At 39.9% G+C, this 23622-nt stretch overlaps 1 protein-coding gene across 3 annotated transcripts in view; it reads left to right on the top strand.

Annotated features, from left to right (window-relative positions):
- Nucleotides 1–3474: 3474 nt before the first annotated feature.
- ATAD2B (ATPase family AAA domain containing 2B) overlaps nucleotides 3475–23622 on the top strand; it is a 101636-nt gene continuing 81488 nt past the window's right edge. For all 3 annotated transcript variants that reach the window (XM_084900581.1, XM_084900582.1, XM_084900580.1), the window contains exons 1-4: nucleotides 3475–3807; nucleotides 20193–20341; nucleotides 22843–22892; nucleotides 23332–23485. In XM_084900581.1, the coding sequence (XP_084756707.1) occupies nucleotides 3598–3807; nucleotides 20193–20341; nucleotides 22843–22892; nucleotides 23332–23485 (563 nt within the window). In that variant the 5' untranslated portion in view covers nucleotides 3475–3597. The remainder of the gene's footprint in view (nucleotides 3808–20192; nucleotides 20342–22842; nucleotides 22893–23331; nucleotides 23486–23622) is intronic.

The following is a 23622-nucleotide window of genomic DNA, read 5'->3' as shown; positions in this document are numbered from 1 at the left end:
AGAGAATTTTTATGAGTTTATTTGAGCTTAACTGACAATTGCTGGGAAGCAAGAACTCAAAAGCTCTGCAGAATGGCAGGTTGCAGCTTCCTTTCTGCATTTAAAATTAAGGAGGGAATGAATTTAAGGAAGATTATAAGAAGGTGTGAGAAAGCAAGGCAGGTCATCTTGTGAAAAACAAGCAAGGCCTCCACCTCTCTTTCAAGTCTTCCTTTCTTTTGTCCATAACGTTTCCTTTCTCCACTTTGTGGTTCAAGATACGTCTCAGGAGTCATTACTGCTCAGGGGCTTCCGCGAACATCCCTGCTTGAATTAGAGGTCTCCACCTCATTCTTCCTTAAAACATCATGCTGCAGCTTACTGGCCCTTGCTCGTCCCCTTTGTTCCCTTCTTGTCTGTGAGTTCTTTGAGGGCCAGAGCTATGTTGTTGTTTGTTTTTTTTTGTTTTTTTTTAAACCCTCCCTATTCCTAGCTGATATGTAGTACTTAACACCAATTGGGTTTAGAGTAAATATTTGTTGTTAATAAATGGCCAGCTGGCATGACCGGTTGTTGAGCGTGGACCTATGGACCAGGAGGTTACAGTTTGATTCCCAATCAGGGCAAGTGAGGGTACATGTGGGCTTAATCCCCAATGTGGGGAATGCAGGAGGCAGCCAATCAATGGTTCTCTCTCATCATTGTTTCTCTCTCTCTCTCTCCCCCTCGCTTCCTCTCTGAAATCAATAATAAAAATATATTTTTAAAAATGGTATAAATTATAGTACCTCAACTCAGAACCTGGCTTTCTCTAGCTAGGACTGCAAAAACAAACCAACACAGAAACAAAACAAAGAAGGAAAGTACCCAAAGCCTTTGTATGATAATTTGCATGCTACACACTTCTTCAGGATACTTTTCATTATTTAAAATCATTTTTAGAAATAAAGTCAGAGAAAATATTTCTCAAAGAGTAACTTCAGAATGATCTCTCTTTCTTGGTGACTGCAGAAGGTAGGCCCCTGAACTCTTCCAAATACCAAAATGGCTTTCACAAAAATAAAGGATTAAAAAATAGCCCTGGCCAGTGTTGCTCAATTGGTTGGAAGGTTGTCCTTTACATCGAAAGGTTGTAGGTTCTATTCCTGGTCAGGGCACCTACCCAGGTTGGGGATTCCATCCCTGGTTGGGGTGCATATGGGAGGCAACTGATTGATGTTGCTCTCTCACATCAATGTCTCTCTCTTTCTCCTGCTCCCTTTCTTTCTCTCTGAAATCAATAAAAAACATATTCTCAGGTGAGGAATACAAAAACAAAACAAAAAGAATTAAAAAACAGGGCAGACTTTGGGAGACTACAACAGTGCCTTCAACACTGAGACAGGTTTCCCAGAGAAAAACCTGCTTCCGTGAGCGCTGGCAGAGGAAGCTGTTGGCTAAGGAGTTTTGAGAGAGGGTAAGGAAGAAGCTCATCAGAGCCCATTATGAAGAACTCAGGGCCAGGAAAAGGCAGCCATGACCCCTTCACCCTCATGCTCACAAACACAAGTAGAGACGCTGGCTGATCTTGGTAGGACTCAATGGGTATTCAGGGTAGGTATTGAGCCTTGGGTCGACCCAATGTAGGCCTGGATGGCAAATTGGTGTGGTGCCTGAGCAGGGGCCACACTGACAGAAGTGAGGAGGCTGGACACACACTGACAGGGACCTGATGCTCCTGGAGCTAGGGTGGGTGGTATGCCTTGAGGAGCCTTCCGGACACTTCAGTAATACTTACAATGTTTTGCAGGAAATGATACTTTTTTTTTTTTCTTCTTCTCTCTGCTCAATGATCATAGCTAACTTTACAGAAAAGCCCAGGTCTGGTGCCATTACAAGATCTCCACTCCCAGGAGAAGCCAGACTTTTAAATTGTGGGTGGAGTCTAGAGAAGGGTGTGGTATGCAAATCAGTCTGCTTTCCTGGAACCCGCGCTGCTCCCCAAATGGAAAAGCTGTCCGTTCCCAGGGTCACTGGGAGGTTGGATGGCTAGAAAGCTCCAAGGCTGCAGCAGCTTGGCGATCTCTACAGGACTTTCCACGAGTCTTCAATTCTTCTTTAGTGCAGCAAACAGGATAGACTCTATCGCTAAGGTGCTGAGAATTTTTGAAATGAACATAATCACTACTTTACAGCAGAGCTTCCCCCCCAGTAATCCTGTGCTTTAATCTCTTCCTTTGGAAGTTAAATCACAACTTAAACCTCTTTGGGTTCAGCTTTTTGTGTTCTTCATTCTTGCGAGGGCAGGGCGGGCTGAGGCAGCGGTGAAGGAGGCGCTTAGTAGGACCAGTGCATTCTTTGTGACTCCGCCTTACCTCTGCCTGGGGGCGGGGCGGGGTGTAAATAGAAAAAGACTCTGCCGCTGAAACCGGTTTGGCTAGGTGGATAGAGCGTCTGCCTGCGGACTGAAGGGTCCGGGGTTCGATTTCCGGTCAAGGGCATGTATCTTGGTTGCGGGCACATCCTCAGTAGGGGGTGTGCAAGAGGCTGCTGATCGATGATTCTCATCGATGTTTCTAACTATCCCCCTCTCTTCCTCTCTGTAAGAAGAAAAGAAAAAGACCCTGCCTTGCGTTGTTTAAAGAGCAGGGTTCTAGTATTTCTTAAAAAAAAAAAAAAATCAATAAAATATATTTAAAAAAAAAAAAAAAGAAGAAAAGAAAAAGACCCTGCCTTGCGTTGTTTAAAGAGCAGGGTTCTAGTATTTGTTTTTCTTTCTTTCTTTCTTTTAAAGCTTACTGTGTGCCAGACACCGAACAGATCTGTTTGATCACACCTGTCACTCATTCTTACAGCCATGCGAAGTGTGACCCAAGTTCAGCGCGTCTCGCCCTCGGTATCTCTGACATTCTGACTCAGGTCACCGCGACCTCGTCCCCAGGCACCCTCCCGTCCACCCCCCGCCCGGGCTCCGCGCTCAGACCCGGCCGCCCGGGGCGATGGCGGGGTCGCCGGGGTGCTCGGCCCGGCGGGGGGCGAGGGCTCCACCCGCGCGCCTTCGCGGGGAAGGGGGTTTCCCATCCCCCTTCCTAGGGGGCTGGCCAGACCCGCCAACCATAGAGTCGACAGAGCCCAGAGCGCCCCTCCCCTGGCCGCCGAGCTGACGTCACGCCGTGAGGCGGGGCCTGCCGGGAGGGGCGGGGCCTCCGGAGAGCAGCCGGCTAGGGAAGGGGCTGCCCGTGCCTGCAGCGCCCCACAGCGGCCACGGCCGGAAGCGGCCTCGTCGGCCCTGCGGCGCCGGAGCCCCTGACGCACGGAGCTCGAGAGCGAGCACGGGAGAGAAAGGGGCAGACATGGCGGCTCCGCTCGGCTCCCGCTGAGGAGGGCGAAGCGGGTGGAGGGCTGAGCCGGCTGCCGGCCTGCCTGGCGCGCTGCTCCCGCCTCCTCGCCGCTCGCCTTCTCCCGTCGACTGCGCGTCGCCCGCGCTCCTGTCGCCTGTCGTCCTCGTCTGCGCTCCTGCGGCGTCCGGGCTCGTCTCCCGGGCCGGCTCCCGGGCCCTGACGCCCGGCCGCGGGCCGCCGTGCACGGCTCCCCGGGCGGCGGCGGCGGGCGCGCGGGGACCGTCCTGCTGGCCGGACCATGGTGAACACCCGGAAGAGCTCTCTGCGCCTTCTCGGGTCCAAGTCGCCCGGGCCCGGGCCCGGAGCCGGCGCCGAGGCCGGGGCGACGGGAGGCAGCAGCCATTTCATCTCCTCTCGGACCCGCTCCTCCAAGACCCGCGCCGCCAGCTGCCCGGCCGCCAAGGCCGGCGGGGGAGGCGGCGCCGGCGGCGCTGCGGACGAGGCCCGGGTAAGCGCGCGCGGCCGCGTCCTGGTCCCCGCGGCCCCGCGGCCCGGGCTGCGGGCGGGCGGGCGGGCGGGCGGGCGGGCGGCCGCGCTTTGTCTGCGGGGCGGGCGGGAGCCTCCGCGGAGCGGCCTCCCGGCGGCCGGAGCGCGGCGCGGGCGGCGGCGGCGGCACCGGCACCGGCGCGGGCAGGGCCGCGGCAGCCCCGCCGGCCGTGCCTTTGTGTGGGCGCCGCGCGGGGCCCCGGGCGGCTCCGGGGGGCCGGGGGCCGGGCCCTGTCCCGCCGGGAGGGGAGCGCGCGCCGGGGAGCGGGGCCGGGGGCCGGCGTCCCGGGGGCCGGGGCGAAGGGAAAGTTCTCCGCGGTGTCAGCCCCGCAGCGGCGGGCCGGCCCCGGGCCCCCGGCCCCGGCCCCGGCCCCCGGCCCGCCCGTTGGCGGTGGTTCCCGCCGGCGAGGCGGTGCTCGGACGCGGAGGAAAGTTTGCGGCTGCCGCCCGGACACCAACTTTCAACACACACCCCGCGCCGCCGCCGCCGCCTCTCCCGGCGGGAGGGGTCGGACCGGGTCCCGGAGCCGGAGGGTCCGCCTCTGCCCGCGGACCCGGGTTCGAGTTCGGGCTTTGAGTCCGAGAAGGGGGCCTGCCCGGCCCGAGGAAGGTAGTCCTCTGCGAAGCGGATGTTTTCTTGGATGTCTGCCTTTTATTTTTTATTCTTATTATTTTGGTCCGGGTTCGTTAGTTACCGTCCTTGTCACGGTTGCCAAAGTGGTTAGTTGAAGAAGGCCGTGAATTTAGTTTTTATGATTTTAAGTGGTTGACATTTTAATACGGTGTATACAACTCTAAGGTAGCACACTAGGTGGGATCGCTTTGGAGGAATCGGTACGTTTGTATGTGATGAGATTGGTCGGATTCAGGCAGGAGTCTTGTTTTTGTCCAGAAAGAGGTTGGTTTACCGAGGGTAATTTGGCTGGGAAGTGCTATTCACTTCAAATGTGCCTGTCCATCCACCCCCGTTTTTGTTAATTCTTCTTGGGAGAAAAGCAATGTTTTATTTTTTTCTACAAGACTCTCTACAGGATTGTGGCTTATATAGGTGCTTTTCCCCCTCTGTATCTCAGTGACTTTTCCCTCTGTATTTCACGCTCCCTCTCTGGCCCAAATCAGAATGAGCGGAGGTAAATACAACGCATAGTTTACGGTATAATTTTGAAGTATATTTACTATATCTTTGAAAATACTTTTGGCTTTTATTTTGCAAGAACCTGGAAGATATTTTCAAAATTGTCTTCAATAGACAATTCGGGGGCTTGCTGATCTCTTAGGTTGAAATAAAGCCAAGTCTGAAATTTGTGAAAAACTAGGCTTTCTGTAGAAATTATTCCAAACGTGTACAAACTTATTGACTTACTAAAGCTAAAATATACTTTAAAATGAAGATAAATTTAAGAAAGTCTTCACTTAAAGGGCAAATAAAATATTTAAAGTATGAGCATTTAATTGTATAATGCTATATGAGTGCCTCATCTATTAGAGCTGTGTCTAATTCATCTGATGCAATTACTGGCTCGTCTGTCTCTGATCAGTTTGTGGCTGCATTTTTGAATTCATGGATATCATGCTGTCCTTACCCCCTGAGGAATGAGGTGAGGTAATTTGTCAAGCAGCTGTTATGGAGATGTTAAAAGGCAAGCAATCAATAATCTAATGTAGAAATGACTATCGGGTAGCTTTTAAATTGCTAGAATGAAATAAATTAAAGCTCTTTCTAGAAGGATGCTAATGAAACTTTGTTTCAAGAATCCTTTTAAAATGTTTTAAAGATGATAGATAACAGGCTCATGAAGATTTACTTTGAAACTATTTGTTTTTCCGTTTTAAGAGGATTTGTATCCTGGCTGTAGTAGATGATGGAGTGATGGAATGACTCGCTCTGAGAAATTTTAAATAATCCTCTATGATTAGTCCTTCAGAAGAGGATACGTTGTGATTCTGATTTTCCAAGTTTATGGGTTATATATTTGGGGAGCAGGTTGTACACCTCTTCGTTGTGTATTTCTGAAGTGGATTGATTTGAGCATGGCAAGCTCTTCCTCCCTAGTTGGTTTTGTTTTACACGAGTTGAGCAGTCCTGGTTCACCCTTTCTGGTGCAGGACTTGCCAGAGGGCGGTGAGAGCACCTTCTGTGTCTGTGGCATCGAAAGCATTTGCTAGTGCCCGCAAAGACTCATTTGATGGGAATGGAGTTCCTCCTGTGTATTCTTCTTTATGAGATTCATAACTGAGGAGGTTCCCCTTTCTCTACTTTTGTGTTATGTTCTTCATACTTGATGCTGATTCCCCCCCTTCTTTCCCATCAGACTCTTTTTAGATTGCTTCATCCACTGTGTCTAGAAGACATTTCATTTGGTTTAAAAACCATCGGACCACGAGCTATGCCTATAGTTTTGCTTTTCCCCAAGTATGTGTAGGATGGGGAAATAAACATGATACTTTCCATAGGTTATTTTCTTGTGCCCACACTTCTTAAATGTGAGATTGACTTGTGTTTTGCAGTTACCTGTGATTACTTACATGTACTTGGTTTTTTTTGTTTTGTTTGTTTGTTCATTTAACGTGTATGAAGTTTGACCTCTTTTAGGCTAGTTAATCTGACCGTCAGTAATTAACACTTATTTGCTCCACCTCAGAGTCATTCTCAGCAGACTGCATTCACAGAGTTGGAAAGCAGTCTTTGAAAAATATTTCATCTCTTTCATCTTTCTGTCAGGTTTGTTTGCAGGTGCTTTTGGCTTTGTCACTAGCTTTTTGTACTTTTTGAGATGGTCATTGACTCTGAGTCCACATGTTAGTTGAGAGGATGGAAATATTTTGAGTAACTTTATAAGTAAGCTTGCTTCATTTTACTTTTACTTTTTTTTTTTTTTTACTTTTTAAATATATCTTACGGATCTCTTACAAAGAGAAGAGAGAGGGACAGAGAGTTAGAAACATCGATGAGAGAGAATCATCAATCAGCTGCCTCCTGCACACCTCCTGGGGATGTCCCTGTAACCAAGGTACATGCCCTTGACCGGAATTGAACCTGGGACCCTTAAGTCTGCAGGCCAATGCTCTATCCACTGAGCCAAACCGGTCAGGGCCATTTTACTTTTATTTAAAAAAATCTGTGGATCCTTCTTTAATATCACTCTACAATTATTATTCTTTTCCAGCACTCATACATTTGCCAACATAACACAGAGTGGTGGGAGTTGAGGATTAAACATGGAAAGGAAGCCTGAGAGGGAGATGTAATGTTTATTATTCCTTATGTCAAGGAATACCATATAGATGATATTGAGTAATATGGTAAGCAGTGTCCTCTGTCACAATTTTGAACCATAGTAGCAGTGGAGTTCCTAGGAGTTCGAACACTAGATACACGTAAGGTTTTTTTTTAGGTCGTGGCTGAAACAACACCTGTAGAAGTGAATGCATATTAATTCCTAAATTGTTTTTTCTGGCCCTCTTTTACCCATCCTTTGAAATGTCCTTGATTGCATGTTTCTTAAATACATAATCATAGATAAACCAGTAACCTCTGGAAACCAGCTAGACAGGTGGTGGGATTACAGCTTGTTATGAGAACTCAAGAGCCCAACCACTGCCTGCACCTGAACAGTGATCTTGTCTCTTCCAGGCTCACTTCAGAGAAGGGCTGCACGACTTTGGTTGTGTACTTAGCGTTTCTTTTTGGACATACACAATGGAGTTTCATTACTCAGTGTGTTATGGACTGATTTCTTGATATTTGGGTTTTTAGTTTTGTACCAGGAGTGTTTTATATTTCTGTTAATGTCCCTTCCCTGGGGGAGGATTTTTGTGAAAAATGAGTCACTGAGGCTTTTTGGATAAAAAGTTCTATGGAAGTGCAAAGTTAGGGAAAAAACCATACATAAAATGTGTTAACTTTATTTAAATATCAGCTAGAGATTTTCAGAGAGTTAAGTATTTTATGTGGTGTATATCAAACAATAGAAAAGATATCACATTAAAGTTAATAGGCTGTAATTTGTGTTATCTTTTAAATACTTTGAGTATATGTTATAAGATTACAAACTTCAGGTTCTTTTGAACTCTATTTTGGTATTAGTTTTTTTTTTTCATTTTTAAAAAATATCTCATTGATTTTTTTTTTTTTTTACAGAGATGAAGGGAGAGGGATAGAGCTAGAAACATCAAAGAGAGAGAAACATCCATCAGCTGCCTCCTGCACATACCCCACTGGGGATGTGCCCTCAACCATGTACATGCCCTTGACCGGAATTGAACCTGAGACCCTTCAGTCCACAGGCCGATGCTCTATCACTGAGCGAAGCGAAACGGGTTAGGACAGGTTTTTTTTTTTTTTTCTTTTCACTTTTATTTTATTTTAATTTTTATTATTATTATTTTTTATTTCTCCAATCTCTATTTTCTTCTTTTTTCTATTATTAAATTATTATCTGTGTACATATTTTAACATTGCCCCCCCCCCATACATACCCTCCCTCCCCAGAGTTTTGAGGACAGTTTTTTTTTTTCATTTTTAGATTGTTATTGTAGTTTTATCTGCAGGTAGTGTGTGTGTGTGTGTGTGTGTGTGTGTGTGTGTGTATATATATATATATATATATATATATATATATATATATCTATGGTATATCTTTGGTTAAATTCCCTCCCTCCCCCCAGTTCTTTTTATTACAGTAGGCTATAAGATCCATGAGAGCAGTCTCTGTCTTATTTTCACCCAATTGTTGTATTTCCAGGCTTGGTGCAGCATTTGACACATAGAAATAAATATCTGTTAAATGAATGAAATAGCATAGCAAGGAGCGTCTCTTTTGTGAAAATCAAGATGATCAAACTTTGAGAATAGAGGATAAATAAAACACAGTTCCTATTTTTAGGAATCTAAGTATGCACAGTGTTATATATATGATAAATTATTATTTTGTATTTTTGTTAATCCTCATCTGAGGATATATTTTTAAAAATAATGTTTTTATTGATTTTAGAGAGAGGTAGGGAGAGGAAGAGAGAGAAGCATCAATGAGAAACATCTATTTGCTGCCTCCTGTACGTCCCCTTCTGGGGATCTAGCCCACAACTCGGGAATGTGCTCTTTGATGTTCTTTAAGGACAGACAGTTTCCTGGCTGGCTTGGCTCAGTTGGTTGGGTTTGCTGGTCAGATTCCTGGTCTGGGCATATATGTGGGGGTTTCTTGGGGGAGGTGTTGTGCAGGAGGCAGCTGATTGATGTTTCACTCTCACATCGGAGTTGCTCTCTCCCTCTCCCTCTCTCTGAAAAAAAATCAGTAAAAAACAGAGAGGTTGTCATGATCACAGCTGTATCCTCAGGGCCTACAGTAGTGCCTGCTAGATATTGTTCAGTAGTTTTTGAGCGAATGAAGGACAAGTGTGCCTCATTTTAAATTATCTTTATATGGACAATCTTCATTTTTACTTACCGCATTTTGCCTGTCTGACCATTTGGTGGTAACCTAATAAGGAGAGGAGTAAATCATGCCAAGGTTAATGCTGTTTCATTTAATCCATGCAACAACTCTGTAAGACAGATGAATGGGTACTCCTATTTTGCAGCTAAGGAAACTGAGTTGCTGAAGAGATTAAATGGCCAGTAGAAGGTCAAATAGGTAATATCTAAATCTAGTTCTGGTTCAGTGGCCAGTAGAAGGCCAAGTAGTAGGGATAATACCTAAATCTAGTTCTGTCTTCTCCACTTGTATATCACGGTCTCATGTGTATTTGTCACTACTCTTTGATGCTGTCCAGTCAGTGGACAAATACTTGAAAAAGTGAAGAAGGCAGCTGTTGTATAGTCAGGGAATACTGTGCATGCTGTGCATAGACAGATTTTTACTAGACTATCTGGAGTTGTGTCTAGGATTGCATTGGGAGTGAAAGTGGGAACAGTAGCCTGTAGGGATATGAAATATAGAGCAGTGATTTTCAGTAATTGCTTGCTGCTTGATTTCAGGGGGTGGGTGTAGGGAGAGGAGCAGGCATATTGTGAGATCATTTAGCAATATCCTTGCTTCCCAATATTTTAAAAATGGCTTGGGGAAAAAAATCCCTCTAAAGAGACTAGTTTGGGGCTTGTGGTCTCCAATAGAGGTGTACTTTGCTACCATCTTTCCCTCTGCTTGGTGATACTGATTTATCAGTGTGTACATTTTCTTTTATGCTCTGGGAATTATTTATCTCTGGGCTATGCACATGTTTTCCATTTGAGAAAAATGTTCATACTTGAAACATCTTGAAAAGACATTATATGGCATATTTATGTATGAAGATAGATATTGGTGAATTAAACATCTTTAGTATTATTAGTTGGTGTCTGTATTCTTGGACCCATATCGGGATCTCTGAAGCAGTGGGGCTTCAGATACTCATAAAATATGTTCTCTAAACTTGCCAGACAGGTACTAGGGAGGCAATTAAGCCTAACTTTTGGTGGTGGTGTTGCTTTTTTACTTGGTTCTTATATTTAACAAATATTTATTGGGCAGCTACAATATTAAAATGTAAGTGCCATGTGGGCAAGTACTTTAGTCTCTTTGGTTCACTGTTCTAGGGCTGCCATGTTGCAACAGTCAAAGAGGCACCATTCATGCTCTAGTCTGTGCAACTCCTCTTGCAGTGCATTCCTTGTGTGTTATATGCTGCAGATAATATCCTCAGACAGTGTCCTTTGGGGACTTGGTTTGGGAATATGAGATACTCAGGAATGAAGTAGAGCATTCATGTACTTAAAATATATAAAGCCTCACCTTAGCCAGTTTGGCTCAGTGGATAGAGCATCGGCCTGCGGACCAAAGGGTCTCTGGTTCTATTACAGTGGAGGGCATGTACCTCTGTTGCAGGCTCCTCCCCGGCCCTGGCCCTGGCCAGGCTTATGCAGGAGGCAGTCAATTTTCTCTGACATTGATATTTATCTCTGTTGTTCCCTCTCTCTAAAAATCAATGGAGAAATATCCTCTGTGGGGATTAAAAAAAAAATAGCTCTAGTTTCTACTTCTAGGAGTAGTATATATAGGTTCCTATATCTTCAAACCCTGCAAGATTTGGAATTTTTTTTTTTTATTGATTTCAGAGAGGAAGGGAGAAGGAAAGAAAGATGGAAACATCAATGATGAGAGAGAATCATTGATTGGCTGCCTCCTGCACCCTCAACCTGGGCATGTGCCCTGACCAGGAATGGAACTGTGACCTCCTGGTTCCTAGGTGAAACTCAACCACTGAGCCACACTGGCTGGGCAAGATCAGTAACTTTTAAGCTTTCTTGTTTCATAGTAAGGGATACTGTTTATATTGTGGCCCTGTACACACATATAATTTTAAGTCACTGATAAAAAATACTTTTGGAAAATAAGAAAATATAGCAAAACCAGCACAAAATAGAAAAATGGGCAAAAAATATCAATAAGCATTTCAGAAGTGAGGAAATTAAAAAATACTAATTCTATTTTATTTATTTAAATTAGAAAATACTAATTTTTGTGGCAGTGCCATATTATTTCCATGATTGTGACATTAAGAGTTGTTTATATTCATTAGTAATCAAAGAAGAGCAATTAAAAATATACAAAATTCTGCCCTCGCTGGTTTGGCTCAATGGATAGAGTGTCAGTGGACTGAAAGGTCCCAGGTTCAATTCCAGCCAAGGGCACATGCCTGGGTTGCAGGCTTGACCCCCAATAGGGGATGTGCAAAAGGCAGCAGATAAATGATTCTCTCTCATAATTGATGTTTCTATCTCTCTCTTCCTCTCGCTTCCTCTCTGAAATCAATAAAATATGTATTAAAAAAATATATATATATATATAGAATTGCAGGCTCGATTCTGGTCAAGGGCATGTACCTTGGTTGCAGGCACATCCCCAGTGGGGGGTGTGCAGGAGGCAACTGATCGATGTTTCTCTCTCATTGATGTTTCTGACTCTATTGCACTCCCTTTCTCTGTAAAAAATCAATAAAATATATTTAAACAAAATAAATATTTCAAACAATATGGACGTTCATAAAAAAAAAAAAGGATGTTCCCCTGTTCCCTTAATTCCTCCAGTTTGTTCTTCCTAGGGATAAACACTGTTAAAACTGGTGTATATCTTTTTAGACTATTGCACACATGTCTGTATTTATATGTGTATATTTTTGACAGAAAAAGAATCATACTCATATTATATACTACTTAAGTTAGTTAATTAAAAATATATATCTTATTGATTTCAGAGAGGAAGGGAGAAGGAGAAAGAGATAGAAACATCAGTGATGAGAGAGAATCATTGATCAGCTGTCTCCTGCACACCTCCGAAATCCAGGCATGTGCCCTTGGCCGGAATCGAGCCTGGGACCCTTCAGTCCATAGGCTGATGCTCTATCCACTGAGCCAAACCGGTTTCGGTGTGTTATATACATTCTTAAGTATCCATTTTTCTTCTTTAAAAAAAAAAAATATTTTATTGATTTTTACAGAGAGGAAGGGAGAGAGATAGAGCTAGAAACGTTGATGAGAGAGAAACATGGACCAGCTGCCTCTTGCACACCCCCTACCAGGGATGTGCCCGCAACCAACGTACATGCCCCTGACCAGAATCGACCCGGGACCCTTCAGTCCGCAGACAGACGCTCTACCACTGAGCCAAACTGGTTTCGGCAGTATCCATTTTTCTTAATGGCTTTCTAATATTTTGTCATATCGTTCTGTGATCCAGTCTTTTGGCCGTTCTCTGTATAGGTTGCCCCCATATTTTTTTTTATTTTTTATCTTCACCCAAGGATATGTTTTTTGATTTTAGAGTCAGAGAGAAACATTGACTGGTTGCCTCCTGTACCCACAACCTAGGTGTGTGCCCTGACTGGGAATCAAACCTGCAACCTTTTGTGTATAGGACCATCTGGCCAGGGCACCTCTCTGTTTTTAATATTATAGTGTAGTAGGAAGTGATCTTTCTCTTTAAGGTGAAGTGGAATTATTGGATTAATGATATATGTATTTTAAATTTTTACAGGTTTTACCAAATTATACTATTAAACAGGCTAAAGCAGTATGTACCCTACTCCCCAATACTCTAAGCACCCTAAGTTTTTATAACTTTTACTGGTTGATTTAAGGAGTTAGGCTTTAACTATCTTACACAATAATAGATGCTTAATGCATTTTCTTTGTGGAAGGAATGAATCACTAAAGATAATTAATAAACTTATGAGGTACTATTAATCCTACAAAGCCTTGAAACAAGTTTCTTTATTTGAGGTTATCTATTTATAACTTGTACTACATCACCTGGTTCTTCTAACAATTTTATGAGGTAAATTTTTGAATTACAATGGTAGTGCTGTAGTATAAGACTGGTTTTGTCAAACTTTTAAGCCTGGCATTTTTCAGTGCTCACATTGTGTCTGTCTGCCTGTCTGTCTCTCATTTTAACTATGTGATATTTTCAGATTAAAAAAATTATCAGGAAGAAAAATGCATTTTAAATTATAATGGTCTATTTTTACCTTTTTACAATGCCTAAGCTTATTTCTTTGTATTTTTTCCCTTTCTATATTCTTTAATAATGATTGTTTAGATATATTAAACTAGTAAGCCAGTACTCTTGTGATATTTGAGGAAAATTGAGGACATTGTGTGTCCTTGAGTTTTAGGACTTTGTAGAATAGTACTGGCCCTGAGTAAATAAGTAGCAGTGAGAGTTTCGTTTTCTGCAGTCATGGTAACTGCTGCCTCTGTGCATTCGTTTTACAAATGAAAGAAAAAGAAATTGACTCTACTTCTGAGCTTTCAACAAGAATGCTTATTTTTTTTTAAAAAGGCTGTTCTATAAAGGAAATTGGGAAACATTGATTGCACCCATATACTTTCTGATCTAGCCTAGGGGATAGTGTTCCGCATTCTTTTTCCTGTCTCTCCTAGGATCTTTTTTGCATCAGTTATCTTTCTCTTTAAAATTTAATTTTATTTTAATCTCTTTTTTGATTCATTTTCTTCTGTTTACAAGAAACCAGGCCATCTTATCTTTTCCAAAAGGAAATCCTTTTCTGACTTCTTTGACTTTGTGACCTCCTTAGACCTTTTTTTATTGTCTTAATTCTGAGACTTCCTCTAAAACGAACTCTGTGGTCATCACCTATACTTTCTTACCACCCAGTTCTTCATCTAGTGATTTCCAGTCATCATTTTGCAGAAATTGTCATATCATAAGGTACAGTGACTAATTTACTTAGTAGATTACCAGTGCACAGGTTTATAGTTCTTCTGTTTGGTCTTTTTGGAGCAAATTTCTCTTCTCCCTGTTTTAGTGAGACACTATTTTTCTTTATATGAGATCCTTTTTGCTCATCCCTTTAATGTAAGCATTTTAAAAGATTTTGCCTTTTTGTTTTTTCATTCTTATATTACCTATGATTCTTTTATTACCATTTCATATCTCTAGTCCTCATCTTACTCAGAGCTGCATTTCCTATAACCTGATAGACATCTCCCTAGATTTTGGGCTAGAATTCTAAACCTAACTTTAAAAATCAGAATTCAGCCTTACACTTCTTCCTTAAACATTTGTCCCCTGCCTTCTCCCTACACCCACTAAAAATCATCAACCACTTTTTATACTTGCCTTATTGTCTTAATTTGAATAGAGGTTTCACCAAAATCTTAGTTATTTTGCTTTCTGGAATCAATTTCTTATTTTCTCCTTTTATAATTCTAGATGAGGCCACCATCAAGTCTTGAATTAATTTAGTGGCCTGCTAATTTATTTGTTTCTTTCAGTTTCTTATTTTTTAATACTATGTTTGGAAATATTCTTTTAGTCTTTCATTAAAGTCCGGGCTCTGGATTTCTGACAAATTCTGATCTGGACCTGAAGCCTTCCCTGAAAACCTACGTACAGTGGTGCCTCGCATAACGAACGCCTCGCACAGCGAACTTTGGACAGGTTTTTCATGAAACCATCGGCCAAAAAGCAGAAAATGGATGAAGATGTGCAAGATTCGGTAGACTCTACTTAGTCTGTCTTAAAATTAAAAAAATGTGTGTTTTTTTTAAAAAAAAATTATGTTTTTGATGTATCTAAATAAAAATATGTCATCTTAGCATATTTTTTTTATGTCATCTTAGCATATTTTATGCTACAGAACGAATTATTTTTTTAACATGTATTGTTATGGGAAAACGATTTTCACATAACGAACTTTTCGCATAACAAGCTTGCTCCTGGAACGAATTAAGTTCGTTGTGTGAGGCACCACTGTAGCATAAAATTTCCTGTTTCATTGTTTTCAAGGTCTTTTGTCTAATTGTATGTGATTTGTGGTAGAATAGTGGTCAGTATTTGTGATAGTTGATGAGACTTGAGGAGAAAATGATTTTTTCAAGTTGGAGAAATTATCTATTTTAGAAGATTAGAGTTTAGAGAAAAAAGTCACTTAGGTTGGATGACTATCTTTTCATTGTACTTTTACTTTCGTAGCGTTTGACACTGTTACTAGTGGTATAGTACTATCTATTGTTTCTCTGACCATTCGCTCCATTATTATGTTGTTATGAAATAAAGTCCACATTATTTATGGTGTTTTCCTTCATCTCTACTAGCAGTTCTTATTTTTAATTTTTTGCTTTCAGAGAATTGTATAGTTTTAGTACTTAATATAATATGCTATATATCATCACTGTGACTTTTTGTGAACCCCATAAATTGTATATTGATTTCAGATAGGTTTTAAAACTATTTCCCCACTGGTCCCATGTCTTATATACACAGTAGGTTCTCAATAAACGTTTGTTAAGTGAAATTATTCCCTTAGTCTGAGATGCCTTTTTTATTCATGGATTGAAATGACTCTGACAGATTGCTAAATGACTGTGGGTAGATTGCAAAATCTCTCTTAAACTTTTTGGCTTGAAACTAGTAACGCCTTTCCTCAAAGGATTAGGTTATAATTAACTAGTAAAATTCTTTGAAGATGAAAAAGTTAAAGTTGAATCTATGATTATCCTATTAAAGGTAAGCTTTTAGTATCAGTTTTGTAGGTAAAAGCTTTCCCAAAGCTTGAAGTTAATAAAATGGTGCTGAAGTAATCACTTTGCACATATGTACATCTTGTTAATTTGCTTTACTTAAATCTCTAGATATCCTTGGAGGGATCTCTTTGTAATGCTATTTATTCTGAGGTTTCTGTTACAGAGCCAAGTAAAGATTGAAACCCTTCCATAAGAGAAGCACTATAGTCAGTACAGCGGTTAGGATGATGTGCCTCATACTTAAAACTGCATTATATGCCAGAGGTCCTCAACTTTTGTATACTAAGAATCATTTGGAGGCCCTCATTAAAAATCTCACCTCAAGAAATTCTAGTTTAACAGGTTATGTCTCTTCAGTGAGCAATTCAGGTGACTTCTGGTTCAGGTAGTATGTGGACAACACTATGAGAGATGCTCTGAATGGAACTGAAAAAAGCCAGTAGAATGAGAGACTGGCCAATAAACATAAACTCCTAAAATAGATAATCAGAGTCATGTAATCACTCAAATTGTTTCAAATTATATAATAAATATTTTATTAATTTTTATTTGGGAAAATCTTGCCTTTTTTTTTTTTTTTTTTTGGCTTGCTGTTGTGTGGAATTAAAAGGAAATAGGATGGCCTGGCCGAGTTTGCTCAGTGGATAGAGTTTCGGCTTGCGGATTGAAAGGTCCCTGGTTGGATTCTGGTTAAGGGCGTGTACCTTGGTTGCGGGCACATCCCTAGTAGGAGATGTGCAGGGGGCAGTTGATCGATGTTTCTTAACTCTATTCCTCTCCCTTCCTCTCTGTAAAAAAATCAATAAAATATATTAAAAAAGAAAAGAAAAAAGAAATAGGATGCTTAACTGGCAAGGGAGATACCGTCTATGATCATGAAGGTGGTTTTCCCAGGGTGAAGCTTATCCATAGCACTCTGGATGTGCTACCCCTGCGATTTCCCCGAATGTGAGAGACTCGATTGCATAATTTGTAGTAGTGGGGGACTGCATTCCTGCTCTCCCCTGGGTGGGGGGAGGGGAGGAAAGTAATTTAAAAAAAAATTAACTTAAAATCTTGCTAGAATCTCAAGACTTGGATCTTGAATACCACTTAAATACCAGGTAAGCTGTTAGTATCAGTTAAAATTTTTTTCTTATATTCTATTTTTATTGGTTTCAGAGAGGAAGGGAGAGGGAGAGTTAGAAACATCAATGAGAGAGGATCATTAATCAGCTGCCTCCTGCACGCCCATACTGGGGATCGAGCCCGAAACCCAGGCTTATGCCTTTGGGACCCTCTATCCACTGAGCCAAACCAGCCAGGGCTGTTAGAATCAGTTTTGAATACATAATGCTAATTGAATATAATTATTTGCCAAAATGTATTGTACAGTTATAGCTAATAGAGGGGAAAGGTCAATTAGTAGATTCTTCAGATAAGTTTCAGGGTAGAGATGGATCTTAAAGAGTAAGTGGTGGAATTTGATTAAAAGGAGTAATGCTGGCTTGGATATCTTAAGTTGGTAAAGTAGTTTTATAGGTATGAGTTTTTGTGTTCACAAACATGCCTTAGCTCAGAGCAGATGGCATTGCTTCCTCACCTCGTGCTGGTTGAATATGTTACAGCACTGCTTTTCAAATCCTAACGTGGGGAAGCATCATCTGGGGATCTTGCCAAAAATGGTTTCTGATTGGGGTGGAGCACATTTGGAGTGACAGATGTAGTCTATTGAGGATAGTTTGGAAGTAGCTACCCAGTTTTTCTTGGGAACTTAACTGATAGGTTGTGATGCATGTGGCACAACTAACATGTTTATTATTCTTAAATAGATACTCTGATATTTGAATTTTTAGTTTTTCTCTTTGTGCCTTTTAGGAAGTGTGTGGTCTTGTGGCTTTAAAACTAGATCATTATAAATGTATTAAATCACAGAATTATAAATTGGTCTTTCTGTAAAAATTTTTTAGTAAGTGAATTAATTCTATAGGCTGTAGTTGGGTACTTTTAAATAAACATTGTATTATGTTTGTTTGCTAGAGGCTGTATTTTTACTAATTATTTGAGTAATATAGTTGTCTTGCTTTAGGATAGTATGATATAGAAGTCTGCATTTATGAAATGGATAGTTTTTATATATATTTTAAAAAGAAAATTGTAGCATAAAAGGAGACCAAACTCATATCTTTATATGGTGCTATATTGAAAATGATCATATGTTCCTTTGAAATACTGATCTAAAATGTCAAGTGATAAAGTTTTAGCATATGAACTAAATTGTCTCCAAAGGAAAGATCCTTCCCTCCACTCTCTTTCCCATCTGCCTAGTATCCACGGAATGGCCTGGTGAAGAGAGCTGCTGTGCAGATAGTGATTTTCTGGTAGTTTGAGCACATGCAGCTGGGGAGGCAATAATGGAAGTATGGTAGATGGAGGTTTCAAAACATTGAAAGGGAACATAAAAATAAATACATGACCTGGCCCAGTGTGGCTCAGTTTTTTGAACATCATCCCATGCACCAGGAAGTTGTTGGTTAGATTCCTGGTGAGGGCACAAGCCTGGATTTTGGCTTGATCCCCAGTAGAGGCATGCAGGAGGCAGCTGATTGATCTTTCTCATCCATGTTTCTATCTCTCTCTCCCTCTCCCTTCCTCTCTTTGAAATCAATAAAAACATATTAAAAATAAATAAGTAAATAAATATATGTGTTAAAGATAATGGAAATGAGGTTTCTCTCTGAGAAGGGCTTAGAAACAGAAAAGGAAAGGTGTGGAATTAGAAGCATTAGTGTACACACATTTGTTGTTATTTATGCACAGATAAATAAATAAGCATAGATGTGCGTGTGTGTACATTTTTTTGTATATCTTTTAGTCTCTCTGCTAAGAGGACTCAGTAGAAGTGAAACCCCCAGTAACAGAGAGTGCACCTGTGGCTCAGATGTTGGTTTCTAGGTACCATCATTGACTGAAAGGAACCAGGGCTCCTTGCAGAAATAGCTAATTCTAGGGTCATGAAAGGAAAGTACAAGATTAGATATTTCTTTTGTGGCAGAAATAAGGAAATATTCAAAATGATGGGGACAAGTCAAAAGGATACAGGAATCACTTTAAAAGGGCTCCAAATGACCAAAACTTTTATAAATTGAGTAATTAGAGGCCTGGTGCATGAATTCGTGCGTGGGTGGGGTCTGGCCAGCCTGGCTAGGGTTAGGGGACATGGGTGGTTGGCTGGCCGGCCTACTGGTTGAACTCCTGGTCAAGGGGATAATTTGCATATTAGCCTTTTATTATATAAGATATAAATTGAGTGGCCAGATTATTATGGGTTCAGAGATCATAATAATCTGGCCACTCAGTATAGATTCCACAGTGCCTATTGATATAAATACATGAGTAAATGAATTTGGCAAAGTGGGGAGGGGAAAGCTCTATAAAGAAGAATGCCAACTAAAAAAATGTAGAAGGAATGATGGGATTAGATAATCATTGTCATCAATGTATTGAATAAAGGCAAGAATAGTCAATGGATGCTAAGGCTGGTGGGTGGTGGATTGATGAAAAACAGGATATTGCTGAATTATCGGAATAATTCCACATACTCTAATAAAATACAAAGGGAAAAATAAGACTTTCTAGTGGAGAAACCTGGTGGTCACCAACTTGACCAGCTGATCAAGGTGATAATGATGGGTAGATACAGTATTAGTATACACAATATAATTCTGTATATTCTTTCCAAGAAAATATGGCCTGAATCTGGTTATGAGGAACATCAAATAGACCCAGATTGAAGTTCATCCTTGGGAATGAAAGGCTTTGTACTCTTTACACTCAAGGTCATAAAAGATGGGGAAAGATTAAAGAACTGTTTCATATTGAAGGAGACAGATATCTGATAACTAAATACAATATGTATTCCTGGATAGGATCCTGAACCAGAAGGGAACGAGAGACATGTTGGGACATTTGATAAAATTCATGTGTCTGGATTCGCTCTGTGTTATGTTAGTGTTAATTTCCTGATTGGGTGGGTTGTATGATGCTAACGTAACAAAGTGTCCTTGTTTTGGGAGGCACATGATGGAGTATTTAGGAGAAGAATGAGGAATCATATCATGAAATGATATACACACATCTTTTCTGTAGGCTTGAAACTGCTTTAAAATATAAACAACTGAACATACTTCTCTAATTTTTGTTTCTGTAGTTACAGATTATTACATTTTGTTATACTTGTAGAGTGATTCATTAGTAAATATTTATTGATTGAATACTGTACTTTATGCAATTTAACAATTCTGTGTGCTGTAATAGTAAATGCATTTTTCACTGTCTTTCAGAAATCTGAAGTTGATGGTAGTTTAAGTGATAGCCACGTGTCTCCTCCAGCCAAACGCACTTTGAAACAACCTGATTCTGTTTGCAAAGACAAATCAAAATCACGAAGTACTGGTCAGCGAGAGGAATGGAACATAACTGGACAGGCCAGGTGAGAAGCAAGAACTCATCGATTATTTTTTGAAGAATGATTGGATGTGATTTAGAGTTGATGTTAATGTTAGTTTTCTTAAATTGTAAAGCTGCTAGTATTTAAAACTTCTTAGAAATTGTATTAAATTTACCTTATAATTTCTGTATATATATTTTTTCTAAATATGCCATAAAATATATGTTTTGTAGTATATAATAGTAACTTATTACGAAAACAGTTGGATTTTGATAGGTCTTAAATATGCATATATATATATATATATATATATATATATATATATATATATATATATATGTATAGGCCTGAAAAAAAATTAAAATATGTTTTTATTGAGTTTAGAGAGAAAGGGAGGGAGGGAGAGAGAGATAGAAACATTGATCAGCTGTCTCCTGCATGTCCCCTATTGGGGATTGAACCCACAACCTGGATATGTGTCCTGACCAGGAATCAAACTGGCAACCTCTTAGTGCATGGGACAACACTCAGTCAACTGAATCATGCCAGCTGGGCTAGTCCTGAAAGTTTAAGAAAGAACATATGGTTAGAATTACTTTTTTATTTGAAAATAGGTAAATGTCCCCTTTATAAAATTATTAAAGACTAGAGGCACGGTAGGATCCCTCAGCCTGGCCTGCGGGGATCCGGCCAAAACTGGCCTGATGCCTGGATTTGTCCAGGGTGTGTATAATTTAACCATTTAATTTTTCTAAAATATATTTTTATTGATTTCAGACAGGAAGAAAGAGGGAGAGAGAGATAGAAACATGTACGATGAGAGAGATCATTGATCGGCTGCCTCCTGCACATGCCCAACTGGGGTTTGAGCCTGCAACCCAGGCACGTGCCCTTGACAGGGAATCGAACCCATGACCCTTCAGTCTGCAGGCCAAGGGATAACTGCTTAGTTTTGCATGCAACTAAAATTCATTTGGAGCCAAGATTTGTGATTAAATTGATCAGGTTGAGGTAATGTTATGTTGGGTTCAAAGCCAAAGTATATTTATGAATAAAATAGATTAAAAAAAATTTTTAAATTTAAATTTAAAGTTAAATTTTTTAAACTTTAAAAACAAGGTTTTAAGTGGATTTTGAGGTTGATTCTAGAGAATTCCACATGTATAATCTAAAGAATGTCTTGTTAGTACATCAGTTTCATTACTTTATACTCAGATTCATATGCCAGGAAAATTGTGTACTTGGTATACAAAGGTGCTAAAAATGAAATACTTTATAAGAGGTATATTAGAAAAATAGAATTTTGTGTTTTCTGGGGGAAAGGAGGGCTGGAGTTTTTGTTTTTGTTTTGACTGTCAGAAGGCAGATAGTAGTTTGAGTTTTTGTTCATATCTTTTAATATCCTAGCTGTGACCTTTATTGGGCAGGGATATTTATGATTAACAATTATAACACTTAACATTTATGATTTAACACAAAGAGCTACGGAGTAACTAGAAACATGAGAATATTTTAGTTAAAAAATTATGCAAACCACATAAATAGTAGAAGATAGTTATACTATATATTAACTATTTTCTAAATATCCTCCCTTTGTTTTTATTTCTTTTCCTTTGAAAATAATTATTGTTGGATTAAAAAAATACTTTGATAACTTTATACTGACAGCTCTTTTATTTGTAACAATTTAGTTTTTGAGCTTTCTACATATAGTTAGGTATATGATGACTGTTTTCTTAAGTCTTTATGTTTTGATGACCACTTAAGTATCTTTAACATTTTTCTTCCTCCACCCAAGAGAGAGAATTACACAATGACTGTTTTGAGAAATTAATTTTTATTGTCAGTTTAGAATGTGTAATAAAATATTTTAATAAATTATTATATGGTATTGGTATTCAGTATTGTTTTTTCCTTACAAATTATTGTTTGAATAAATTTGTTATTGCTTCAGTTTTATTTTGTAAACCAAATCAATAGTAAATGTGTGACAATTGCTATTAATGGCCTCAGTTAATTTATGGCACATGTTAGACTTAAGCCTTTTATTTGGATTTTAATTTACAGTTGAAGAGACAATAAATTCTATTATTTATTTATTTTTTAAAAATATATTTTATTGATTTTATACAGAGAGGAAGGGAGAGAGATAGAGAGTTAGAAACATCGATGAGAGAGAGTCATCGATCAGCTGCCTCTTGCACATCCCCTACTGGGGATATGCCCGCAACCAAGGTACATGCCCTTGACCGGAATCGAACCCGGGACCCTTCAGTCCCCAAGCTGATGCTCTATCCATTGAGCCAAACCGGTCCCTGCAATAAATTCTATTATTAAAGCTGTTCTTAAAGTAACGAAATGACTCCGTATACTTTATTAATTGGTATATTATCAATGTTAGAGTAAAAAAGTTCTTTACACTTTAAAAAGTAATATTATATTACTGACATTTTAAAAATTAAAATGATTCCAGCAGTATTGCATTTCTTGCTTCTTTAAATAAATATTGATATGTTTGCGTATTAAATATAATTGTGTTCTAGGTTAACTTCTCAGCCTGGTGCTACGTTATCAAACGGACATAGTAGTCTATGTGAGTATTCTATTATGAAACTGGGTAGTATTGAAAATTTTTTAATGTTGTTAGAACTAAAGCATTTAATGTGGGTGAATAGATTGATTTACTAGTATGCTCAGCATACAGTAATATTGACTGGATTTCAGTCACAGTAAATACATACGTAATTGTTAAGTGTTGAAAAATCCGTACGAAGGAAATAATTTAAATTATTAAGACACAGTGTAAACATTTATAGAAGTGTTAGATTATTGGATAGTAAAGCTATTTAAGAGGTTATATTAAACCTCTTGTGATCTTTTATTTTTTACTTTTTTTTGTCCCATAAAATTGAATGCTTTTTAGTGTTTAAAATAGCATTCTTGTGATCTTTTAAAAGTAATGTTTTGATTCTCCCCCCCCCCCCCCTTTTATACTCTGTGCTTTGAAATGAAAATCCTCTCTCTTTTTGTAGCACTTCGAAGCCATCCCCTTCGAGGGGAAAAGAAGGGGGATGGAGACCTTTCTTGTATGAATGGTGACATGGAAGTCAGAAAAAGTTGCCGTTCCAGGAAAAACAGATTTGAAAGCGTGAACCAGAGTTTGTTATTTGACCAACTAGTAAATAGGTATGAATGCTTATGTAATAAGCAGTTTCCTTTAATTATTGGATTAAAAAATAATTTTTAAAATTGATTTCAGAGTGAAAGGGAGAGGGAGAAAGAGATTGGAACATCAGTGATGAGAGAGAATCGTCAATCGGCTG

Source organism: Pipistrellus hanaki (genome assembly GCF_964339955.1).
Source record: "Pipistrellus hanaki genome assembly, chromosome: 12".
Classification (NCBI taxonomy): Eukaryota; Metazoa; Chordata; class Mammalia; order Chiroptera; family Vespertilionidae; genus Pipistrellus; species Pipistrellus hanaki.
This window is presented reverse-complemented; position numbering and strand designations above follow the sequence as displayed.